At 46.6% G+C, this 25698-nt stretch overlaps 1 protein-coding gene across 2 annotated transcripts in view; it reads right to left on the bottom strand.

The window, feature by feature from the left end:
- Positions 1 to 25698, bottom strand: part of PLCH2 (phospholipase C eta 2) — a 909460-nt gene that overhangs the window by 185948 nt on the left and 697814 nt on the right. For both annotated transcript variants that reach the window (XM_075328181.1, XM_075328182.1), the window contains one exon: positions 16550 to 16716. In XM_075328181.1, coding sequence (XP_075184296.1) covers positions 16550 to 16716 — 167 coding nt within the window. The remainder of the gene's footprint in view (positions 1 to 16549; positions 16717 to 25698) is intronic.

Genomic DNA, 25698 nt, shown 5'->3' with positions numbered 1-25698 from the left:
CTATCAAGCTCGGCCTCGCTAGCATTGGCTTGCGATGTCGCAACGTGCAAAGTACCCCTTAGAGTATAATAACCAAGGACAAAGTGAAATGATGGGATGGAAAAGGTCAGGGGGGTCCGGCGTAACCTGGCAAATAAGTAGGGTCACTATTTGACCTAGTGGCATAGAATCATAGAATGGTAGAGTTGGAAGGGAACTCAAGGGCCATTGGATCCAACCCCCTGCGAGTGCAGGTTTTCCTAAATCATCCCAGCCATATGTTTATCCAGCTTCTGCTTGAAGATTTCTATTGATGGAGAGCTCACCAGCTCTGTTCCACTCTCTGACTGCCCTCACCATCTCCCGTAGTAGCCTGTTCCACTCTCTAACTGCCCTCACCACCTCCCGTAGTAGCCTGTTCCACTCTCTGACTGCCCTCACCACCTCCCGTAGTAGCCTGTTCCACTCTCTGACTGCCCTCACCACCTCCCGTAGTAGCCTGTTCCACTCTCTGACTGCCCTCACCACCTCCCGTAGTAGCCTGTTCCACTCTCTGACTGCCCTCACTACCTCCCGTGGTGGCCTGTTCCATTCTCTAACTGCCCTCACTGTCACAAAGTTTTTCCTAATGGCTAATCTGAATCTCCTTCCTTTTAGTTTCATCCCATTGCTTCTTGTTCTTCCTTGTGCTAATGAGAACAGGGTGGTTCCCTCTGCACTATGACTTCCCTTCAGATATTTGTAGACCGCTATTAAGTCTCCTCTCAGCCTTCTCTTTTTTGCAAACTAAACAATCCTAGTTCTTTTAGCTGGTCTTCATATGACACGGTTTGTGTACCGCCCCATGCCAGCAGCCGGATCCGGATCCGTGATGGCTCGAGGGGTCTCCTCCAGACCCAAGGGTCGCGCGGCCACTCGATAAAAAAAAAAAAAAAGGGGGGGGGGATATGTACAGGGAGGTTTTTGGAAAGTTCGTGACGCCACCCACGGTGCGTGGTAATGTGAGGGACCACCACTGCCGTTGGGGAGCCCGGTGACGATGGTGTGGCAGCCTGATGTTTAACCCCTCCGTGGGTAGGGGGTTTGTGTCCCGGGGCCCGTTGATGATAGGATGGTGTTTGAGTGCCGTTGGGAATAGGAACAGGGGTTTCCAATGTACTCACTCAGTCCCGGAACGACAACACTGACGGCTTGTAAACCAGAATTCTGAGCACCACTGCAGCTTGTAGGGAGCACGCCTGGGTCCGTGCCCTTGGTGTTGCTGTTAGCCTGTGGCCCTGTCCTTGGCACCTTTCTCTCTGTTGGACCCATGGGTCCCGCTCACCCGTATGGCTAACAGAGTGAGCTTGCTCTCAGGGTTCACGCATAGGATTTCTTTGGACTGTAGTGGGAAAGTCCTATCCCATCGGTGCGCTAGTACCCTGATTTTGGAGCGGGTTGGGAATGACACTTGGAAGTCTTCACCCCCATCGGGTAAATTACCAGAATGAGTGAAGCTACTTTCCGGCCTGGGGTCCAGGTACCCCGTCGTGCCCTGGCTTATGCCCAGTGATAGCTCAAAGCCGCCGGCCGCCGTCCTCGGCAGTCCGTGCCCCCTGACACTGTCCCCTGCGACCTGGGTTCCAGCTCCTACTAGGCCCAGACCAATGTCTGCCACCTAGTACACATGAGCTCTCCTCCATGGCCTCTCCCTCGCAGAGAGTCACTTCACCTCCTCTCACTCTCCACTGCTCAACTCCACTGTCTAAACTCAACTGTCACTGTCCTCACTTTCCTCTCACCAACCCCCCATGTGGGCGGCCCTATTCCCTTCAGGCCCTCCAATGGTGTGTCTGGTAGGTTAAAGTGGGAAGTGTTCCTAGGATTTTGATTGGCTTAAGCTGTTAACAACACCAAAGGACCAGGATCCGTAACCAAGGAGGAGGTGGATACTGTGCAGAAGGGCAGATTGCACAATACCCTGTAACGACCTGATAGGCCAGGGTGTCACATTTTGCATAAAAAGGGGTAAACTGGCTTGATGATGGGTATTTGGGGCACCAACCATTCACCCTGGATTAGGTCACAATATTTAGATATAGGGTTAGGACTGCAAAGTGAATTATGCATTAAGTAACCCCCCCCCCCCCAAAAAAAAAACCCAAAACAAAACAGTATTCCTTTGTGATGACTAAGGACAGACGTCCATAGCTCCAATATTTGAAGACAATAGTTGCAGCATTTCACAACTAAGGCCTTGTGCGCACACTGCTGTTTTTGCTGTAGTTTGTGGTCCTAAACTGCATGCATTTCCTTCCCCAGCAAAGTCTATGAGATTTCAGAAAAATTGTGCGCACGTTGCTTCTTTTTTGCCTGCAGTTTTGGGTGCAGAAAAAAGAAGCAACATGTCACTGCTTTTCTGTGTTTTTCACTGTTTTGCCATTGACTATGTTAAAAAGCACAGAGGCATAAAAACACCAAAACTTACCGAAAATGCGTCAAAAATGCGACAAAAATACAGCTAACATGCATCAAAAATGCACCGAAAATGCGGCAAAAATGCAAAAAAAAATACCCTGAAAATGCGGCAAAAATGCGACACAAAATACACCAAAAATGCGGCAAAAATGCACCTAAAATGCGGCAAAAATGCAACAAAAATACACCGAAAATGCGGCAAAAATGCACTAAACATGCGGCAAAAATGCGGCAAAAATACACCGAAAACGCGGCAAAAATGCATGTGTTTTTTATGCGTTTTTTCGCTGGAGAAACAAAACTGCAGTGTGTGCACATAGCCTTAGGATATTTAAGTAGCCTCGGCAAATAAAATATTGCACAGACCGGAAACTCATGAGCCGCTGAACACATTCCATTACTATAGAGCGGAGACATGATTTGCAAAGTATAAAAGTCTCGTTGGGCGCTTAGATCACATCAATTTGAAAACATTAGGAATCTGCGCTCATTAAAAGAAAAAATAATCTGAATGAACAGTATATATAATTGACAAACATGAAATGCCGATCATCAAAGCCCTGAAGTCCTCCAATTTAGACAACATGGCATCTGCAAACCTATTAGCCGGGAGCCTGTATTCCCAGAAACTCATTAAAACCCACTGATGGCACGTAGCTGCTGCTGCCGGGGTAAACGGTGAGGCCGTGGAATCATTTCTTATAATGCGGAGAACAATTGAGCGTCTACCGAATCGCACCGCGCCCATGGAACGGTTTAATATTAAACCATTGTCTGGGTTTTTTTGACTCTCCGACAGCGGGGCACACCGAGCTATGACCAATGAATAATACAAGCCCAACATCTGCACTTGTGGCCTTCACATCTCCGGGTTCTTCTTCTGAGCAAAACTACAGAAGATCAAAAGACGTCTTCAGCGCATGGAGAATTGAAGAAAGAAACTACCGTAACAGAAGCTAAAAGAATTGTTGCCATCTAGGAAAACTTAATGTTGTAGTCATTTTACGCTTTTAGTAAATAGTTTTACAAAGACCCCTATTACTAAAGTAAAACTTCTCCCGACGACACCGGAATATTTGACCCCTTTTCACACTGAGGCCAATCTGATGGCCGAAACTGTGGTGGGAAAGCTTCAAGCAATGTCTGATCTGCCAAAACTAGACCCTTCTATTGTTAATCGTTCCACTTGTTGACTCAAAAGACTCCTAACCCATATTAGATGGCTGTAGGCTGAAAGATGGTTTGGCCAGCACTTCCATACACAGTAGTGCCCGATCTGCCATGTGCTTGTCATGGGTGACAGACAGTCATGTGGTTTCGGGCAATAGAAGGTCACAGCGTTGCTAACTGCTGACGTTCTATTGTTCCTGCTGTCAATATTCATTGGTATCGGCAGATTTCCTGCTGGATTTTCATCTCTCCCATTTTTGGACCTTCCACCCAGCTGCTGATTATCAGAATTCTCTTGGTGCTTAAATCTTCCATCTTCCTTGGACTGGTGCTGGTCCACCATTCTAGCTCTGGTTGCAAGCAGGCGGCTTGCTCTCATCTCTAGTATCATTGCTGAAAGCCTGCCTGTGTCATCCATGGATAAGTAGTTCATGCATTTTCCCCTGTGTGTCCCCCTTGTGTCTTCCTTTAGTGTTTAGTGGGGTTGATGTAGAGCTCATCCCCCCCGTTCCCTATTTAGGGTCCTGCCCTAGGGATACCTAGGGTCAGGTATCCGGCTCGGTGCATAGGTGAGCGATCTATCTAGGGTGGTGGATCCCAGGGACAAGCGGTTGGTTTGGCCAGGGGTCACCATCTTCTCCTTCCCTAGATACAGAGGTCCCCTTCCCTTAACTTTTGTCGCACACTTGGTACATCCCCGTACCTAGTGTGACAATGCTCCTTTCGAGGTATAGGACCTTTTCTTCAGGACCAAAAAAAAAAAATCAACAATACTTTTTTTGGTCCTGAAGAAGAGGTCCTGTACCTCGAAACGCGTAGACCTATGAAAAATTATTATTTTACTCAATAATTAATCAACAATTTTTCATCTTTTTTGGCAACAGCGCGGCATTAACCCTTTCTCCTCTCCAGCTTTGAAGACTCATCAACGTGGGGCTGTGGCAGCTGCCATTATTTGTACGTTATCTCTGGTGGTTGTGACCTTCACAACCACATAAGGTGAGTGTATACCATTACACACTGCCCTTTTATATGGTAAGACCCTATTTGCGCTCTTTTTCCCTAGCCTGTGCTCTTTATGAAAGAGCCGCTGCCACACATCTGGAGGTGGCTTTTCTCTTAGGGTATTTGCACACGTCGTCTTTTTCAGGTGAATTCAGCCTAGAACCTACGTGAAAAACCACTATAAAAAAAATAAATGGAATAAACATTAACAGCAATGTCCAAGCAACTTGCTGTTTAAAATAAGTGAAAAAAGATGGAACATGTAATAGTTTTAGGCTTCGAAAGCTGAGAAACGAAGAGGCCGGTCTATTTTAGTGGCTTCCAGTTGAAGCCACCACTATATTGTATATGGCATGAAAAAAAAAACCTCTCTAAAACGCGAATTTAACGCAAGAGAAGATCAAAAAGACATCAGCAGGGACACTTTAGGTGTCGATGTGGGTTTGCCGGCATCTAAATGTGCACATACCCTTACTGAACAGAAGGATTGGGAGCCACATTTGGATATGCCAGATGCCGTTATGCAGCGGAGATCCCTAGCGATCAACAAAAGTGTGATTCTCTTGCAACACCCCCCAATGGAAAGAGAAGCGTTCCCAAAGGGAAAGAGAAGCGTTCCCAAAGGGAAAGAGAAGCGTTCCCAAAGGAAAAGAGAAGCGTTCCCAAAGGAAAAGAGAAGCGTTCCCAAAGGGAAAGAGAAGCGTTCCCAAAGGGAAAGAGAAGCGTTCCCAAAGGGAAAGAGAAGCGTTCCCAAAGGGAAAGAGAAGCGTTCCCAAAGGGAAAGAGAAGCGTTACACCGAGCCAATAATGGAAAGTTGTGCCGACTCCTCCAAAGTGGAACACGCTCCTTGTCGCAGACGAGACTGATGGAGCCGTTGAATGAGAAACTCCTCTTTATAAACTCAGTGTCTCCATAATGAAATTTCTAAGATCAGATAATCCCTTTTAGGAAAATTCTCGTGAAAAGGCTTCTCCGCTTTTCACACCATTAACATTTGTTATCTTTATAAGGCCCATTATTTTAAGTTGGCTGCAACTTTTCATTCATATGCAAAACTTTGTCATTAATTTTGACAAGGCCATAAATATCCAAAAGTAAAAGATAATACTCCGCCAATCTGGAACAAAAGCAGTTTGTAGCATAATGATTTCGGGGAAGGGAATCATTTACAACTGACATACCTCGACTGATTTGCCTAAACGAAATCTCCCGGTAGCGATTTCCCAAATCTCAAACCCAATCATCTGCGGTGTCATCTGTCTTGATTCTTTTCCATATGTTTTCACAAATTTCCCCGATGATGGATGGTTGTCAGATTTCCAGCTGATTTCAGAAAATTGTTGGCATGTTTGTACTACGTTGGCGAATGTCAGACTTTTCCTGTCTAAACCTTCTTATTCTAAGAACGTCAATACCATTTTACATTCTGTAATTACTTAGCAATGCCAATTTTTTATTTTTTAAAGGGGAAGTCTCACAAATACAACCTGTGCCCATGTGCCTTTTTAGGATAGAAAAATTTAAAGAAAAAAAGACTTGAGCCTTGAATATATACTTATAGGGTTGTTCGGTCTAAATCCACAAGTCTGCAGTATGTGACTGCAAACTTGTGAATCCTCACATCGTGTACACTGTGCACTGTGAGGATTCTCCGGTGTGAGAGCTGGGACTGGCAGTCATGGCAGGCCACGAGTATGTGATAGACTGCCTGCCAGAATCACACCCCTCCAGTCGGGAGTCTGCATATCGCATACTCATGGCCACATGACCACCGTTCCTGGCTCTGACACCAGAGAAACCTCACAGCGCACAGTGTACACGATGTGAGGATTCACAAGTCTGCAGCCACACAGAGCGACACAGACTGACTGCAGACTTGTGGATTTAGCCAGGACAACTCCATTAAAAGGGGATTGTTTTCTTGTTAAATGGCTAAAATGCAAGACAACCATTTACTTTTTTTTTTTTTAAAAAAAAAAAATAATTCTTAATGTACCCTTACAGGCGATCTGTGCACCCTTGGTGTAGCCAAATATTTAAGTACTTCTTCCCACCTGCTTGTTTTCCATCTACCTCCACCCTTCTGTGCTCTATAAAGTCAGAGCTGTCAATCAAAGAAGATGGGAGGGTGGAGATAGAGGGAAAACAAACAGGTGGGAAAAAACACTTAAAAATTTGGCCCCTGCCGGGAGGGAGGAGGGGGGGGGGGACACCGAGCGCCTGCCAGGGGGGGGAAACACCGAGCGCCTGCCAGGGGGGGAAACACCGAGCGCCTGCCAGGGGGGGGGGGGGGAACACCGAGCGCCTGCCAGGGGGGGGGGGAACACCGAGCGCCTGCCAGGGGGGGGGGGGGGGGAACACCGAGCGCCTGCCAGGGGGGGGAAACACCGAGCGCCTGCCAGGGGGGGGGGAACACCGAGCGCCTGCCAGGGGGGGGGAAACACCGAGCGCCTGCCAGGGGGGGGAAACACCGAGCGCCTGCCAGGGGGGGGAAACACCGAGCGCCTGCCAGGGGGGGGAAACACCGAGCGCCTGCCAGGGGGGGGGGGGGAAACACCGAGCGCCTGCCAGGGGGGGGTAACACCGAGCGCCTGCCAGGGGGGGGTAACACCGAGCGCCTGCCAGGGGGGGGGGAAACACCGAGCGCCTGCCAGGGGGGGGAAACACCGAACGCCTGCCAGGGGGGGGAAACACCGAACGCCTGCCAGGGGGGGGGGGAAACACCGAGCGCCTGCCAGGGGGGGGGTAACACCGAGCGCCTGCCAGGGGGGGGTAACACCAAGCGCCTGCCAGGGGGGGGAACACAGAGCGCCTGCCAGGGGGGGGGGGACGACACCAAGCGCCTGCAAGGGGGGGGTAAACACAGAGCGCCTGCAAGGGGGGGAAAACACAGAGCGCCTGCAAGGGGGGGAAATCACCGAGCGCCTGCCAGGGGGGAAATCACCGAGCGCCTGCCAGGGGGGGAAATCACCGAGCGCCTGCCGGGGGGAAAACACTGAGCGACTGCCGGGGTGGGGGTGGGAGGACACAGAGCATCTCCAAAAAGGCGCACCGAGCGCCTCCAAAAAGGCGCACCGAGCGCCTCCAAAAAGGCGCACCGAGCGCCTCCAAAAAGGCGCACCGAGCGCCTCCAAAAAGGCGCACCGAGCGCCTCCAAAAAGGCGCACCGAGCGCCTCCAAAAAGGCGCACCGAGCGCCTCCAAAAAGGCGCACCGAGCGCTTCCAAAAAGGCGCACCGAGCGTCTCCAAAAAGGCGCACCGAGCGCCTCCAAAAAGGCGCACCGAGCGCCTCCAAAAAGGCGCACCGAGCGCCTCCAAAAAGGCGCACCGAGCGCCTCCAAAAAGGCGCACCGAGCGCCTCCAAAAAGGTGCACCGAGCGCCTCCAAAAGGTGCACCGAGCACCTGTGCTGGGTTTGAACAGTCATTCTGTTCTGGCCAAGTCCATTCAAGTGAAGAGGAAATGACAATACTGTATAATGTGTTATTATGAATCTTCCTTTTAAAAAAACAATTATTAAAGCTTGTGTTAATTTCTAATAAATCTTGTTTTATTATAGAAATAACCAGTACACACCGCGTCTCGCTCTTATAAGGAGCCCAGATGAAACTTAATGTGGGAGTAATAACCTTACAAAGGCAGCGTCCCCGCAGAGAGATTCCAAGGCGAGTCCTCGGAAAAGCTTTCTGTGCCACAGCTGTGATTAAAAAGAGGCATTTGCCAACTATAGCAGACACGCGTGTAATGTTAAGTGGTGCTGAAGTCAGGTTAACTATCCGCCAAGTATTTCCTCTACAGTAATCACTTCTGCAGATGTAATTGGATTTTCCAGCAGTTCCCATCACAGCACGACAGAGAACGGACGGCCTCCATAGGAGGGACGATATTATTAGATATGAATGAGCCCCAGCCCTCCTGTTCCAGTTGTTTTTTTAGTAAATCATATAGGAATCACATTAATAAGGATCTGTCATCAGATTGCACAATACAAGCTGCGCACATTAGTAAATAAATAGACCTGATGACACTGATGTACATACTTTGAAAATCTATATCAAGAAGATGGTATAATTCTGATATTAAAACGAGCATTTTCTGACTTCAAATAAAGAAAGAGAACTAACCCAGCCTGACTGACAGCTGCAGCTTGTACTAAGGTGTGATAGATCTCAGCAGCAAGGAGGAGGGACACTGAGGATCTGTCAAGTAGGCTAAATGGGAGGATTTTCAGCAGCAGCAAAGGCACTGAGGATCTGTCAATCAGACTAAGTGGGAGGAGATTCAGAAGCACGGAGGAGGGACACTGAGGAGCTGCAAGTCAGGCTAAGTGGGGGAAATTAAGCAGCAACAGGGAGGAGGGACACTGAGGATGTGTCAATCATGCTAAGTGGGAGGAGATTCAGCAGCAGCAGGGAGGAGGGACATTGAGGATATGTCAATCAGGCTAAGTGGGAGGAGATTCAGAAGCACGAAGGAGGGACACTGAGGATGTGTCAATCATGCTAAGTGGGAGGAGATTCAGCAGCAGCAGGGAGGAGGGACACTGAGGATATGTCAATCAGACTAAGTGGGAGGAGATTCAGAAGCAAGAAGGAGGGACACTGAGGAGCTGCAAGTCAGGCTAAGTGGGAGGAGATTAAGCAGCAACAGGGAGGAGGGACACTGAGAATATCAATCAGGCTAAGTGGGAGGAGATTCAGCAGCAGCAGGGAGGGGGGACACTGAGGATATGTCAATCAGGCTAAGTGGGAGGAGATTCAGAAGCACGAAGGAGGGACACTGAGGATGTGTCAATCATGCTAAGTGGGAGAAGATTCAGCAGCAGCAGGGAGGAGGGACACTGAGGATATGTCAATCAGGCTAAGTGGGAGGAGATTCAGAAGCACAGAGGAGGGACACTGAGGAGCTGCAAGTCAGGCTAAGTGGGGGAAATTAAGCAGCAACAGGGAGGAGGGACACTGACAATGTCAATCAGGCTAAGTGGGAGGAGGTTCATCAGCAGCAGGGAGGAGGGACACTGAGGAGTCATCAATCAAGCTAAGTGGGAGGATATTCAGCAACCGTAGAGAGGAGGGACACTGAGGAGCCATCAATGAGGCTAAGTGGGAGGAGGGACAGTGAGGAGCTGCCAATCAGGCTAAGTGGGAGGAGATTCAGGAGCATGGAGAAGGGATACTAAGGAGTTGCAAGTCAGGCTAAGTAGGAGGAGATTCAGAAGCACGGAGGTGGGACACTGAGGAGCTGCAAGTCAGGCTAAGTGGCAGGAGATTCAGCAGCAGCAGGGGGAAAGGGACACTGAGGATATGTCAATCAGGTTATGTCGGAGGAGATTAAGGAGCAGCAGGAAACAGGGACACTGAGGAGCTGACAATCAGGCTACGTGGGAGGAGATTCTGGAGCAGGGAGAAAGCCTGACTTGCAGCTCCTCAGCCGTCCTAAGTGGGAGAAGACTCAGCAGCAGCAGGGAGGAGGGTGGTGGCTCGAGCGGTGGGCCGGATCCGGGGACTCGAGCGGCGCTCCTCGCCCGTGAGTGAAAAGGGGAATGGTTTTGGGGATTTATTGTCCGTGACGCCACCCACGGTTGTGGTGAGGTTGTGACACCACCGCTGCTCTGGACGGGGATCCCGGGAGCGATGGCAGGGAGCAGCTTGGATGTTGTTTTTCCCCTCCGTGGGTAGGGGGGTTGGTTGTCCCGGGGCCCGGTGAGGGAGGAATGGCAAGTGGGTTAAAGGGCCTGGTGAGGTGCAGCGTCACGGGGGCAGCGCGGTGCCGCACGGCACGGTGGTACTCACTCAGCCAATGATGAACGCAAAGTCTCCGGTAAAACAAACGGCTGGATGGGCGGGTCCCACAGACGGCTGCGGTGGTTCTTCTCCCGGTAGGTTGGCGGTGACTGCTTTTCTCTGCACCTGTGTTATGTTCTCGGTTCTGGTGGCTTCCCACCGGTAACCCGCTCCCCAGCTTGGATGCTGAGGGAACCCCTTTTGCCCACAGGCTCTGGCCCTGGGAACTGTAGCATTGGCGGTGACTGTGTTTCCCTTCACGGTTTGGACGGTTGCCTTCAATCGGGTCTTGACTGCTGGGAAACCCCGGAGGTTCCCTTCGCTAACGGATTTGACTGGTTTTACAGCGACTCCAAGCCTGGTCGGGGTCCGTAGGCCCTGCCGAATGGTGCTGGCTTCTCTTCGCTCCCCGATCCGGTACCGGCGGGCCACCGCCCGTCCCCGGTCCTTACGGTTCACGTCAATCAGCCTCTCCTGCAGACGGTCACCACCGTCTGCCAACCTTGCTATATGTGCCCGGGCCACGCACCCGGACACAGTCAGTCTGCTCCACTACCACTTCACTCTTCACTCTCCAAAACTTAACTCAACTAACTGCCTTTTCCCGCCTCCAGGACTGTGTACTCCTCGGTGGGTGGGGCCAACCGCCTGGCTCCACCCCCTGGTGTGAACATCAGCCCCTGGAGGGAGGCAACAAGGATTTTTGTCTGACTTTGGTGTGCCTAGCCGGGGTATGGGGTGTGTTGCAGTACCTGTGATGTCCTGGCTTGTCCAGGGCGCCACATATGAACAGACCTGTTTGTATGTGGAGGGGTTTTTTTTTGAGTAATAAAGATGGAGTCCTAAATGTCTTCTGTTTTATTTCTAATAAAATATTTTTTCTCTGTGTTGTTTTATTTTACTGTTAAAATAACCAGACAATCACAGACTCTGTCACAGAGTCTGTGATTGGATGCTGGAGTAACCTGCAACCAGCCCATATATTCTAGCATCTAGAATGTATAGGCAGATTCCAGGTATTCCAGGTTACTCCAACAGCCAATCACAGACGACCATTCTGCGTGACAGCATCTGTGATTGACTGGTGGGCCCCTCACACATATAGTAGTTTAAAAATAAATTATTTTAAAAAAATGACGTAGCGTTCCACGGAATTTTTGATTCTCAGCACAGATAAAGCGGACGGCTACGGGCTGCCACCCCCATCTGCCTGGCTTTACCTTGGCTGGCAATCAAAATACAGAAATTATTTTAAAAAGTAATTAAAAAAACGTGTGGGCAGCCGCCCCTGCAAATGGCGCATTGTTTCTTAGCACTATTTCGAGGCGCTTTAACCAGTTCGTCCAGCGGTCTTGATGGCGGTGAACACTGGGTAATAAATGGGTTAATACCAGCTTTGTATTCTCAGCTTGTACTAAGCCCGAAATTCATGATGTCACGTCAAACTTGACATGGCCACCATGAATTTCTAGTAAACAGTAAAAAAAAAAAAAAAAAAAAAAAAAAACCCCAAAAAAACCAAACATTTTTTTAATTAGAAATAAAAACCAAAAAAAACCCCAAACATTACACTCCATCCTTATTATAAAAAAAATCCTCAATCCGACGTAGTCCACAGGGAGAGCAACCTCAGCTCTGCTCATCACTCTGTAAAGACATAACATGAGGACTTGACGGCTGCAGAAATTATAATTAGAGATGAGAACTACCATGCTCGGGTGCTCAGTGCTCATAACTAGTGATGAGTGGGCACTACCATGCTCGGGTGCTCGGTACCAGCAGTTAATGCTCAGAAGGGCATGACTCAAGTAACTGAGAATAATGGAAAACTAAAGCATTTTTCCGGAACAGTTCCCCACTGGTTTCCATTATAATCAGTAGACAAGTTGAGTACATTTGAGCGTCCAACTGCTCGTTAGGAGTACTGAGCACCCGAGCATGGTAGTGCCCGCTCATCACTAGTTACGAGTACTGAGCACCCGAGCATGGTAGTGCCTGCTCATCACTAGTTACGAGTACTGAGCACCCGAGCATGGTAGTGCCCACTCATCACTAGTTACGAGTACTGAGCACATGAGCATGGTAGTGCTCGCTCATCACTAGTTACGAGTACAGAGCACCCGAGCATGGTAGTGCCCACTCATCACTAGTTGCGAGTACTGAGCACCCGAGCATGGTAGTGCCCGCTCATCACTAGTTACGAGTACAGAGCACCCGAGCATGGTAGTGCCCACTCATCACTAGTTACGAGTACAGAGCACCCGAGCATGGTAGTGCCCACTCATCACTAGTTGCGAGTACTGAGCACCTGAGCATGGTAGTGCCCACTCATCACTAGTTACGAGTACTGAGCACATGAGCATGGTAGTGCTCGCTCATCACTAGTTACGAGTACAGAGCACCCGAGCATGGTAGTGCCCACTCATCACTAGTTGCGAGTACTGAGCACCCGAGCATGGTAGTGCCCGCTCATCACTAGTTACGAGTACAGAGCACCCGAGCATGGTAGTGCCCACTCATCACTAGTTGCGAGTACAGAGCACCCGAGCATGGTAGTGCCCACTCATCACTAGTTAGGAGTACTGAGCACCTGAGCATGGTAGTGCCCGCTCATCACTAGTTACCAGTACTGAGCATGGCAGTGTCCGCTCATCATTAGTTACAAGTACCGAGCACCTGAGCATGGTAGTGCCCGCTCATCAATAATTATGTTTTAGTGGCACTGGTGATGCCATATTTAGGAAGATCATTGTACCAGGGTCAAAACCATATACTGTAGCTCACAACTAACAATACGGTAAGAAATCTTGTACTTGGTCATATCCTACGTAGCGTTTCATAAGTCTTATGTGAAATTAGCTTGCAGGCTACATAAGGTTGGGCAATCCTGCCTTAGAGCATCAGCGGTAGAAATCAAGTCTATTCCTTTTGCTGAAAAGACTCTCGAGTCAGGCAGCTTTCATTCTGGCTGAAGAGTCATTGACTGAAGAAGTCCATTTTGCCGTTTTAATCCCTCTTGATGGGAACGACTGATAAGGAAATTAGATTCAGTCGAGTACTCGCTACGTTAAGCGCAGAAGTGAAATAAGTTCATCCTGTCTTGAGAAAATACCTAGCAAAAAAGTTTCTATAAAACGAGGAAAAACAAAAAAGTTGGATCCCGCGTTCCGTCCTCCATCCGCTGACATCTACGGTCTTACTAAAGTTTTATTATTTGATTTCCTTCTTTTAGTTCCTGAAAAAGTATGAAGTTCCTTTGCTTCAATTCCTACGGTGAAACACCGGCTTCAAATCAAATGAAGCTGTGGAGAATGTTGGCTGAAGCGCTTTGTACGGAGAAAAGAAAAATGCAATTACAGTTCTCCACAAAAGTGTAACAGCCTCGGTGATGGAACACACATTACTTGGACATGTAATAGATTTCATTTTTTATGTATTTATCAGAATTTTTTCCCTGCTGACGGAAGAAAATGGATATCTTGGCGGTCTTATTTTGGTGACTTGTTCGGGGTATTAAATTGTCTTGAGAAAAGTTTGTTTCATGTGTGCCAGTAACAAAAACACTGATGTAGCGCTTTCGAAGACATGTCCATCAATACTGTTCCATTGTCAGTCCGTCCCTAATTACTGAGAATTCAACGTTGATATGCAAATGAGACTGAAGAGCTATTTGTAGATCTGAAGCCTCTGTCACTCCAGCTCTAATCCCCATCCTTTTTTCAACTTGAGTTAAAAGAAAAAAAAAAAAAGTTTTGGTACCGCATTAGCCAGTCGAAAAATGATTGATTACTCTCAGTGAGGGAAACAAAATTATAATCTTGTCGTCGTGATGCCTTTTAGTGGCTAACTAAAATTAAATAAATGATGCAACTGTGATGCCCCTGGACTATCAGGTCGTCACAGGGTATTGCACAATCTGCCCTCCCGTGCAGTATTCACCTCCTCCTTGGTTCCAGGTGCCACCTAATGATATTGCTAACACCAGCATGCAATCCCAGTCACTCACACACCAGTGGGTAGGTATAGTGGAGAAAGGGCTGCCCACCTAAGAGTCAGGCAGACTGGTGGGAGGTGACTGGGCAGTGGATGTCAGGGGAGCAAGGAGAGAGGAAAAGAGTAGTAGCTCTCAGGGGGAGAGCAGGCTGGGGAGTTGGAGCTCCCAGGACAGCAAAGCAGCAGCCCTCATGGTGCGAGGGGCTGAGGAGTAGAAGCTACCAGAAGGTCGGGCTAGACTGGAACACAGCAAAGCAATATCATTAAGAACGGTCACCTGGACAGGCTCCCCTCCTCAGCGGTACTCCAGAACTTTTGGTTTAATTACAGTCTGTGTGTATAATGGCCTTCCAAAACAGTACCAACCTCATCCAGCACCACGACTACCAACTGTGAGTTCCCTGCTCCCTGCCTTCCAACCTCCCAAACCTACATCCCACGTTTTCCCCCCACACTGAGCCCCGGGGTATCCCCCCTACCCGTGGAGGGTCACAAAACCTGGCTGCCCCATTCTATCATCCCCGGGTACTCCTAACTGCAGCGGTGGTACTCCTAATTACCACATACCACGGATGGCGTCACAAACGTAATAACCTCCCTTGTAAATACCAACTTCATTTCAAGTGGCCGCACAACCCCCGGGTCCGGAGACCCTCGAGCCACCGAGCACCCGGATCTGATCAGCTCGGCTGCTGGCACACAACAGGGCAAACTTTCGAGACTTCTCAGGTCTCCTCATCAGGCATGGTATGACAAAATATCTGAAGGAACACAAATATATACACAAAACAAGGTAGAGGGATGGCATAATAAAAGGGTATTTAAATAAACACTGAGCTTAGAAAGTGAGTCCTTAATTAGCTTTGAAGTCCTTCGGGTAGTAAATGTTATTTCTTGCATCTTTTTAAAACGAAAAGTGAAGATGTCACTGTCCAGTTGTGCCAAGCTAATCAAAGCATTGCAACCCAGACAAAGCAGTTGCAAAACAACTATCACAACTCAGACTAAGCAGTTGCTAAATGCTCCTCCCAATCTAGGCAAAGGAGTTGCGAAACGCTCATCGCAGCCCAGACAAAGCAGTTGTAAAACGCTCAAAACATCGCACACAAAGCAGCTCCATGACACTTACCACAACCCAGACAAAGCAGTTGCGAAACAACTATCACAACTCAGACTAAGCAGTTGTGAAACACTCATCGCAACCCATACAAAGCAGCTGCGAAACGCTCAACAAATCTCGGATGAAGCAGTTACGAAACCCTCCACAACCTAGGCAAAGCAGTTATGAAACACTCATCGCAACCCAGACTAAGCAGTTATAAAACAAACACTCATCACAACTCAAACTAAACAGTTATGAAACACTCATCGCAATCCAGACTAAGCAGTTATGAAAAGCTCATCGCAACCCAGACTGAGTAGTTGTGAAACAAACACTCATCGCAACCCAGACAAAACAGTTGCGAAACGCTCATGACAACCCAGATGAAGCAGTTGTGAAATGCTCATCACAAACCAGATGAAGCAGCTGCGAAACACTTTTTTTTTTTCCTTTTTTTAGGTGGGTGAACTACTAACATACAATGCCACTAGACACTAGAACATATATCTTATATACTACCCTTTGCTTTCAGGGTACTAGCTTTGTTCATTTTCGTACTTTTAACTATTACATTTAACAGAGGTGCTGGAGATTTAAAAAAACAAAAAAACAAAAACAACAAAAAAAACAAAAAACAGATTAAGGAATAAGAGCGGCATTTACAAAATTATAGATTTATGGTATGTGACAAGTCCTGTTTATTCCATCTAAAACAAATTAAAAAGGCTAAAACTTTCTTCTTACCAAATTGATATTAACTAGAAGTAGATAACAGCAGGATCTGACTACAAGGTTTGTTTGTGGTCTGTTACCATGGGAACAAACAGTCCAGGAGTTTACAAAATTAAATTTTTTTTATTTATTTAGTAATAAAAATGTTAATTTTCAGCAAAATTAAAAAAGTAAAGGCAAAACTAACAAGACAAAGAATTTCAGACAGAGTAGGCATCTTTTGGAGGCAAGGATGGAGATCTCTTAATTGTTTGGAGGCCAAGAAAAGCTACAAACCATGTCACTATAATTTATTGGTTCGGAATTCAACAAATCGGAAGTTACTAACCTTCTGTTCAGCTTCTAGGAATCTTTTCAGGTCATCTGGATCTAGGTGGTCTTTGTGGTTGCTGTAGGTGAGCATCAATAGGTAGAGATCCCTTCTTGTCGACATCATCTTGTAGAATGCACAGAACTCATCAAAGCCCAGCGTCCCTTGGTTGTCATCAGTATCGGCTTCCTAAGAAAAGGAAGATAAATGAAGATCGTAAACTGGATGGAATAAAGATAAATTTGCCGGAACGGAACCAAGCTCACGTCAGATCCATAGTCACTGGAGAACGTAAGGTGAGAATTTGGCGAGGTTGACTACCAACTAATGGCACCGGGAGTTGCACTGAAGTCCACCACTTTATTTTGGACTCCAATTTTATTTTGGGTGCTTGTGTTCACCACTCATGCTGTACCCTTATGCTCCTTTAGGTAATGGTCTAGCATCTAGAGCAGGTCACACGGTAGACTTCTGATTCCTAAATACCCATTGCCTCCCTCCCCGCCCCCCCCGACATATGTTCCCAATTTAGAGACCACTAAATGTTATATGTTGCTTTCTGGCCTTCACAATTTTTGACACTAATTTGGCAGAAGGATGCAAGGAAATGAAGCATTTTGCAACCTATTCTGATAATAATGGATGCAAGAAGATGAGGAGCTGCCAGGTTTTCATTTAGGTGCCAATTTAGGATCGAATGAGCCAAGTTAACCAGCAAGGCACGAGCAGCTATCGGAAATAAAAAAAAAAAGGGCCACGCTGGCAGGAGCGGTGCCAGGGCTCAGTAATGAAGTGGAGATGGTTTTGGATAATAAGCAGACGCACGCATTCATTAATAGGTGTTTACTATAATTGGATGCACCTCATTTCAGAAGAAAAGTACAAGGCTCTTTGTGAAATGAGGCATGGAAACATATTATAGACATCGATACACAGGAGATGAACCAAAATGGGTCTGAAAACGAGGAAAAACTGTTTTTTTTTTTCCCCTCTCATAGAAACTCATTTCTTTTAAAGTCTATAATATATATATATATATATATATATATATATATATATATATATATATATACACACACACACACACACACACACACACACACACATACACACACACAGACACATATACCTTCACAAACATGCATACAGAATAACAAAAGTGAGCACACCCCTAAGTCTTTTCCCCTTTTACAATGATGCACAAGACAGCCTGCAATTTTCCTCATTTTCTGAGACAAGCAGACTAAGGACTTGAATTACTGGAACCGTCTCATGGTCTGAGGAGACCAAGCTAAACTTATTTGGTTCAGATGGCATCAAGTGTATATGAAGGCAACCAGGTGAGGAGAACAAAGACAAGTGTGTCCTGCCTACAGTCAGGCACAGTGGAGGGAGTGTCATGGTTTGGGGCTGCATGAGTGCTGCCATCTGTGGGCATCTACAGTTCATTGATGGAACCAAGAATGCCAGGAGGTGCTGTGACATACTGAAGCAGAGCAGGATTCCCTTCCTTTGGATTCCTACATGATAGTCACCCCAAACACACCTCCAAGACGACCACTTCCTTGCTATAGGAGCTGAGGTAAAGGTGCTGGACTGGCCAAGCATCTCCAGACCTAAACCCTATTGAGCATCTGTGGGGCCTTCGCAAACAGAAGGTGGAAAAGCTCAAGGTCTCTATCATCCACCAGCTCCGTGATGTCATCATGAAAGATGGACGAGGATCTAGCAGCTCCTGTGAAGCTCTAGTGACCTCCATGCTAAAGGAAGTTACGGCAGTGCTGAAAAATAAAGGTGGCCACACAAAATATTCACACTTTGGGCACAATTTAGTCATTTTCACTTAGGGGTGTACTCACTTTTTTGCCAGCGGTTTTGGCATTAATTTCTGTGTGTTGAGTTATTTAGAGGACACCAAATTTACCCTGTTATACAAGCTGCACACTGACACTGTACATTGTATCACAGGGTCAGATCATCAGTGTGGTCCCACGAAAAGATTAAAAATATGTACAAAAAAGTTCATACCGGACTCCAAGTGTCCAATGCTCGTACTCCAATTCAGACTTTTAGAAAGGTCCGTGTCCAAGTTTAAGTGCTGTTGGTATGCTAATAGTTTAATGAAAGGCTGCAACACAGCCAATGAACAAGGCTTATTGTGTGTGTGGAAGATAGTTATGGGCTTAGAGGAGACCCCACAATGTTTTTTTCAAAATTATTATTATTTTTTTTTTTTAAATAATGTAAAAACGTTGTGGGGACCCCCGCTTTTTGATAACCAGCCAAGATAAAGCAGACAGTTGGGGGCTGGTATTATCAAGCTGGCAAGGTCCATGGTTATTTGGTACTTTCCAGCCTAAAAATAGCAGCCCGCAGCCTCACAAAAATGGTGCATCTATTAGATGCACCAATTCTCTCTCTTTTTCCAGCTCTTCCAGATTGCCCTGGTGTGGTGGCAATTGGGTGTTGATGTCAGCTGTGAATTGACAGCTGGCATCAAGCCAAGGAGTTAGTAATGAGAAGCATCTATCAGGCACCCCCATTACTAACCTGGCAAGTGTAGAGTTGAAACGTGCGCACACACACACACACACACACACACACACACGAATAAAGTAGTTTATTGGAATACAGGCTTCCCCCACACTCCCTTGTTCACCTATTTATTAATTAAAAATGTAAAAATGTGTCCTGGAAGTTCTGACATAATCCAATGAAGCAATGTCCCACAAAGCCCATAGATTCCTATGAGCGTTCTCAGAACACAAGTGCATCACTCAGTGATCATCCATCTAGCCTGACTGAGGGTTGTAAATTGTACTGAGCAGTGTGAGGACCCGCAGGGAGGAAAGACCCGGAGGAGCTGTCAATCTGGTGAGAGAGACAGACTGAAAACCCATGCCAGAATGCCTGTATGGTCATTTTCATAGCCCCATAGTCTTTTAGGTTGGAAGTAGACACAATCCTATCAAATTGAACCTATAGGCTAACAAGGAGAAGGTAAAGATGTTAATGGACAGATCTTAGGGGAAAAAAAATCCTTCTTGACTCCACAAATAGCAATCAGACTAGATCAATGTCCCATTAGAGAATTTAGGATTTTGGAAAGTTTAAACTCCGAGTAAGTACACCAGACTTGTCAGGTCTGAAGCACCTTCAAAAGTTCACGTCTGTTTGTGAAATCTTACAACAGATCAGCTTTATAGGGATGTTATGGTATTTTACGTGGATAGGCTATTTGATGGCAACTCTGTGTGAATAAATGGGAGTGCTCCCCCGAGACTCCCACTTATTAAAAACAATAGGGACATTGTGTTTTTTTGGAGAATGAACCCATGCTAGGATCATTGCTTCTTTTTGGAGAATGAACCCATGCTAGGGACATTGTTTCTTTTTGGAGAATCAATCCATGCTAAGATCATGGTTTCTTTTTGAAGAATCAATCCATGCTAGGGACCATTCTTTCTTTTAGGAGAAGCAACCCATGCTAGGGACATTGTTTCTTTTAGGAGAATCAACCCATGCTAAGATCATGGTTTCTTTTTGAAGAATCAATCCATGCTAGGATAATTGTTTCTTCTAGGAGAATCAACCCATGCTAGGATCATTGTTACTTTTTGCTGAATCAACCCATGCTAGGGGCATTGTTTCTTTTAGGAGAATCAACCCATACTAGGATCATGGTTTCTTTTTGGAGAATCAATCCATGCTAGGGACATTGTTTCTTTTTGGAGACTCAACCCATGCTAGAAGAATTGTTTCTTTTAGGAGAATCAATCCACGGTAGGATCATTGTTTCTTTTAGGAGAATCAACCCATGCTAGGGACATTGTTTCTTTTTGGAGAATCAACCCATGCTAGAGACATTGTTTCTTTTTGGAGACTCAACCCATGCTAGGATCATTCTTTCTTTTAGGAGAATCAATCCACAGTAGGATCATTGTTTCTTTTAGGAGAATCAACCCATGCTAGGGACATTGTTTCTTTTTGGAGAATCAACCCATGCTAGAGACATTGTTTCTTTTAGGAGAATCAATCCATGCTATGGACATGGTTTCTTCTTCAGGAGAATCAACCCATGCTAGGATCATTCTTTCTTTTAGGAGAATCAATCCACGGTAGGATCATTGTTTCTTTTAGGAGAATCAACCCATGCTAGGGACATTGTTTCTTTTTGGAGAATCAACCCATGCTAGGGACATTGTTTCTTTTTGGAAAATCAACCCATGCTATGATCATTCTTTCTTTTTGGAGAATCAACCCATGCTGGGGTTGCAATTTGCATTTATTTGTTCTTTTTTTGTACCTGGGTTTGTCTGCTGGTGTTTTGGATGCCAACCACTATATGATAAATACTTTTCCATAATGGTTCAGAGCTCTGCTTAGTATCAGGTGTAAATCTATGTAATTATTGCTGAAAATGTTCTTCCTACATTACAAAAAACAACGTGCAGGATGTTCTATCCCTGCAAATGATAAAGAACGAAAATGACACTAATCGGGACATAAACAAATGCTTCATTATACCTTAAATGCTTTTTCCAGTGTAATAAAAGCAGAATTATTCCATTACACAAACTATTCACATGATGAACATTTTATAGATTCCTCTGTATAAATGCTTCCTGATACCAGCGATGTTTCCTGCTCCCTCTATATTGAATCAGCATGCGTTCTTTATCATATGGAGGATTTGTATTGGAGATATGGGATCCAGACGGGGTTGTGTAATCATTAAGAGGCGCTTATTCAATTTTACCCTATAGTGCTCCAGATTTAATAAGTAGAAAGGGAGCAAACTGATGCGCTAAATCACTGTGGGCGGCACACGATGAGTATGTGACGGGGTCTGCGGTGCCGAATACGAATGCATGTATTAATCAGTCTCACAGTAGGTTTATATGTGCAGATGACGAGGTGTCAAGTGGATCCTTTGCCTCTAGAGAATTTCTTTTCTTAAAGGAATATTCTGGTTTTAAAGGGGTATTCCCAGCTAGAACATTCAGAAACGTCTGTTCCGGGAATGGAGACATTGTCCACGCGTTTGTGGCCCTTTGCATTTGTGCCGCCCTGGCAAAACCAGGGTGTCACAGAGGTCTGCATACATCTTTATGGTGCAGAGCTCACTCTCCCTTGGGGAGTTTCCCACACCAATACACACCAGCCAATCAAGCCCCACTCGCCCCCTCCTCAGGAAAACGGGAGGGGGAGAGAGGAGCTTGGAGAGAGCAGAGTTTGAGCTGTAGTCAGTCTGCAGGAGGAGAGAAGTCTGGAAGCAGCTCTGGTGGGAGCTAGGAGAAGTGGCACTGAGGACCTCAGGAATAGGCCAGCCGCTTCCTGTGTACGGAGCAGACAAAGACACCAGGCAGGAGAAAAACACCCGAATTACACACACGGGTGTGGGACCCGTCCTCACAGCAGCCGTGGGCACCAGTTACCAGCAACTTGATTAATTCTTGGACTTGTGTCAGTTATTGCCTTATACTGTGAGTGCTCCTGCACCACCCGGTCCAAGCCGTGGACTGCACCCGTTACTCCCCAATCCATCACACCGGGGTCCCGGGACATCAACACCCTACCCGTGGAGGGAAAATCACCACCTTGCTGCCCATTACCATCCCCGGGATCCTGTGATCGGCAGTGGCGGTGCTCCATTACCTCACTGCACACCACAGGTGGTGTCACGGAACATAGACTACCAAATCTCCCCTGTATATAAATGCCCCTTTTGTTGTGGTGCCTGGGATCACAGACCGGGTCACGCCGCCGTGATACCTTCAGAAGCGACCCCTTGGCCCCGATCTGAGTACCCCCTATCCCTGGGCGACACACATTCATATACAGTACAGACCAAATGTTTGGACACACCTTCGCATTCAAAGAGTTTTCTTTATTTTCTTGACTCTGAAAATTGTAGATTCACATTGAAGGCATCAAAACTATGAATTACCACATCTGGAATGAAATACCGTATTTTTCAGACCATAAGACGCACTTTTTTCCCCCCAAATGTTGGGGGAAAGTTGGGGGTGCGTCTTATGGTCTGACTGTGGCTGCGGGGAATGAGGTGCTGCGGAGGGTCATCGGGGGCACGAGCAGGCTGTAGCAGCCTGCTGTGACCACGTGTGTCCGCTCATTACATATGCACGCCCATCCTCCCGCCCATTTCTCAGCGCAGAAGCCGGTGCTGACAGGTGGGCGGGAGGATGAGCGGGGACGTGCGCATAGTAAAGAGCCGGTCCGCATGATCACCCCTGGCAATTACAGCCTGGAGTGATCATGTGCGGCTGTATTCACTGCCCCCCACGCGTCATCATCCGCGCGGGGTGCAGTGAATCAGTACACTCACCCATCCCAGTGAGTGGAGCCGTCCCCCCGCAGCACGCGATGTCTTCCTGTCTGTGCCGGTCAGCTGATCGGCACAGACAGGAAGATCTCGTGTGTTGCAGGGGAATGGCTCCCCACACGCGCGCGCACACACACACACACACACACACACGCACACACACACACACACACGTCAGTGGTGCAGAGAGGAAGATGATCGGCTGCACGGAGTGAGGAAAAGGTGAGTATAAACGTTTTGTTTTTTTTCTCTGTGCTATAGGATACAGGCCATATACCAGGATGGTATATGAGCACGATGGGGGCATATAGCAGGATGGGAGTATATGAGCAGGATGGATGGGGAGTATATGAGCAGGATGGATGGGGGGTATATGAACAGGATGGGGGTATATGAGCAGGATGGATGGGGGGTATATGAACAGGATGGGAGTATATGAGCAGGATGGGGACATATGAACAGGATGAGGTATATGAATAGGATGGGGGAATATGAGCAGGATGCTGGTATATAAGCAGGATGGGGGTATATGAGCAGGATGGGGGTTTATAGCAGGATCATATACAAGGCAGGAGGATCATTACCAGGATGGGGTACCTTAGTAGAGAATTTGGGGACATTACCCCCATAACAGTGTCAGCAGCAGATCCTCGCCCCATAACAGTGTGTCATGACCACATTTTTTTGCTTAAAGTTTTATTTTCCTCCTCTAAAACCAGGGTGCGTCTTATAGTCCGAAAAATACGGTACTTAACAAACAAGTGTGAAACAACTGAAAATATGTCTTATATTCTAGGTTCTTCACAGTAGCCACCTTTTGCTTTGATTACTGCTTTGCACACTCTTGGCATTCTTTTGATGAGCTTCAAGAAGTAGTCACGAGAAATGGTTTTCACTTCACAGGTGTGCCCTGTCAAGTTTAATAAGTGGGATCTCTTGCCTTATAAATGGGGTTGGGAGAAAACCAACTAACAAAAACCACCCATAAAAAGTTAAACTTTATTTAAATATAGATCAAAAGTAATAGTGTAATGAAAACCAAGATGTTTTAGCATACATGTCAAGGAAGGGGCCCCGGGCAGAATTCCCTGATGTCTCCCTTCCTGACCGCGGAGGTTGGCACCCTATGTATAAGGCAATGGATGCCCCCGCTCAACGAAGACTCGCCCTTCTAACCCTATGCGGACATGTATAGGTGCTGCTAATCTACATGAAGGCCTTACAAAATTAATAGTGATAGATCTTCATTCATTCAGACCAGTTAATTTTTCCCATAAAGGATTTTTTAGGGCTAAATTCCCAGAAAACCATAAATCTTTCAAGAAGGTTGACAATACTACCAGCCAGAAATCATGGATCTGGAGTATAACTAATTTCAGCTTAATAGTCACTTAATAGGGTCAGAACAACACAACAATCTTCCTTATATGCATACAACAGTATCAATGTTCATCATAATTGATGATAAAAAAGGCCAAATGGCCAGTGCTTAGCCACACTCAGCAGCTCATTGCCCGACGCGTTTCTCCCCCAAAGGAATCAGTTGCAGGTTCATCAGGGGCTGTCCATAATTAGACCACATCACATGACAAGATTATAGTGTCATCCAATAGAATCGGTCCTCCAATGAGGTACTTTTACTGGTCAGGGACCATGCTGTTCCACAACAATCAGAACGAACGACGACAATACAATGGCTGATGACCAAATGAAATGGTTGTCACTTCACAGGTGTGCCCTGTCAGGTTTAATAAGTGGGATTTCTTGTCTTATAAAAGGGGTTGGTACCATCAGTTGTGTTGTGTAGAAGTCTGGTGGATACACAGCTGATAGTCCTACTGAATAGACTGTTAGAATTTTTTTATTATGGCAAGAAAAAAGCAGCTAAGTAAAGAAAAATGAGTGGCCATCATTACTTTAAGAAAGTAATAACCAGTGCAGTGAATGTCAGTTATGCTTTGGCTGCTGGGAGGCTCCCTCTTGTGGCCAGGAATGGTTTGGACAGAGACCAGGTGTGTTGAGCAATGGGTGTTTCCATTGCTAACTATCTGCCTATTTAAACCCTGGTCTGATATCAGGCTATGCCAGATGTCAGTTGTTCTTTGTACACCAGCCTGCTTCATCCTGCTCCAGACCACATCTACCCCAGATAAGTGCTTGGCTCTTTATTTGTTGTTTGGTTCTTTTTGCTCTTCTGAGTTTGTCATTGCTGTGGTTTTTGTCAGTTTATTTGCATGCAGGAATCTTCCCTCTCAGTTGCTTAGCTGGGAAGCTCCCTGCAGCTATGTTTGGAGTATTGCTCCTATAAGTCCATGTGTTTGTTGCTTCTTGAATTTGTATGGTTCCTGCTTTCTGTTCATTGGTATGACAAGAGTGCCTGGTATAGGATGGAGTTCAGATCTAGCGATCTGAGGGCTTTTTGTACCATCAGGTTTTTGGATTTTTGTAGGGTTTTTCTCTGGCCACCATCAGTCCCTTTCCTATCCTGTCCTATTTAGTCAGTAGGGCCTCACTTTTGCTAATCCTATCATCTATCTGTGTATTGTGTTTTCCTATATCACCGCAGTCTTTGAATGTGGGGGGCTTGCTATTCTTTGGCAATCTATTTTCTGAGGCAGAGAGTTATTCATCTTTCCTTCCTTTAGGATAGCTAGTTCTCCGGCTGGGTTTGCGGTGCACAGGATGTTAGTTCACCCCTCGGCTACTTCTAGTGTTAATGGTTAGTAAGGGCATGGCGGCCAGATTAGTTGCCAATGCTCTTGTCACTTTTTACCAATGATTTATGGTGGTCTTCCATGGTTTCGGATCATAACAAACCAGT

Source organism: Anomaloglossus baeobatrachus, chromosome 11, assembly GCF_048569485.1.
Source record: "Anomaloglossus baeobatrachus isolate aAnoBae1 chromosome 11, aAnoBae1.hap1, whole genome shotgun sequence".
NCBI lineage: Eukaryota > Metazoa > Chordata > Amphibia > Anura > Aromobatidae > Anomaloglossus > Anomaloglossus baeobatrachus.
This window is presented reverse-complemented; position numbering and strand designations above follow the sequence as displayed.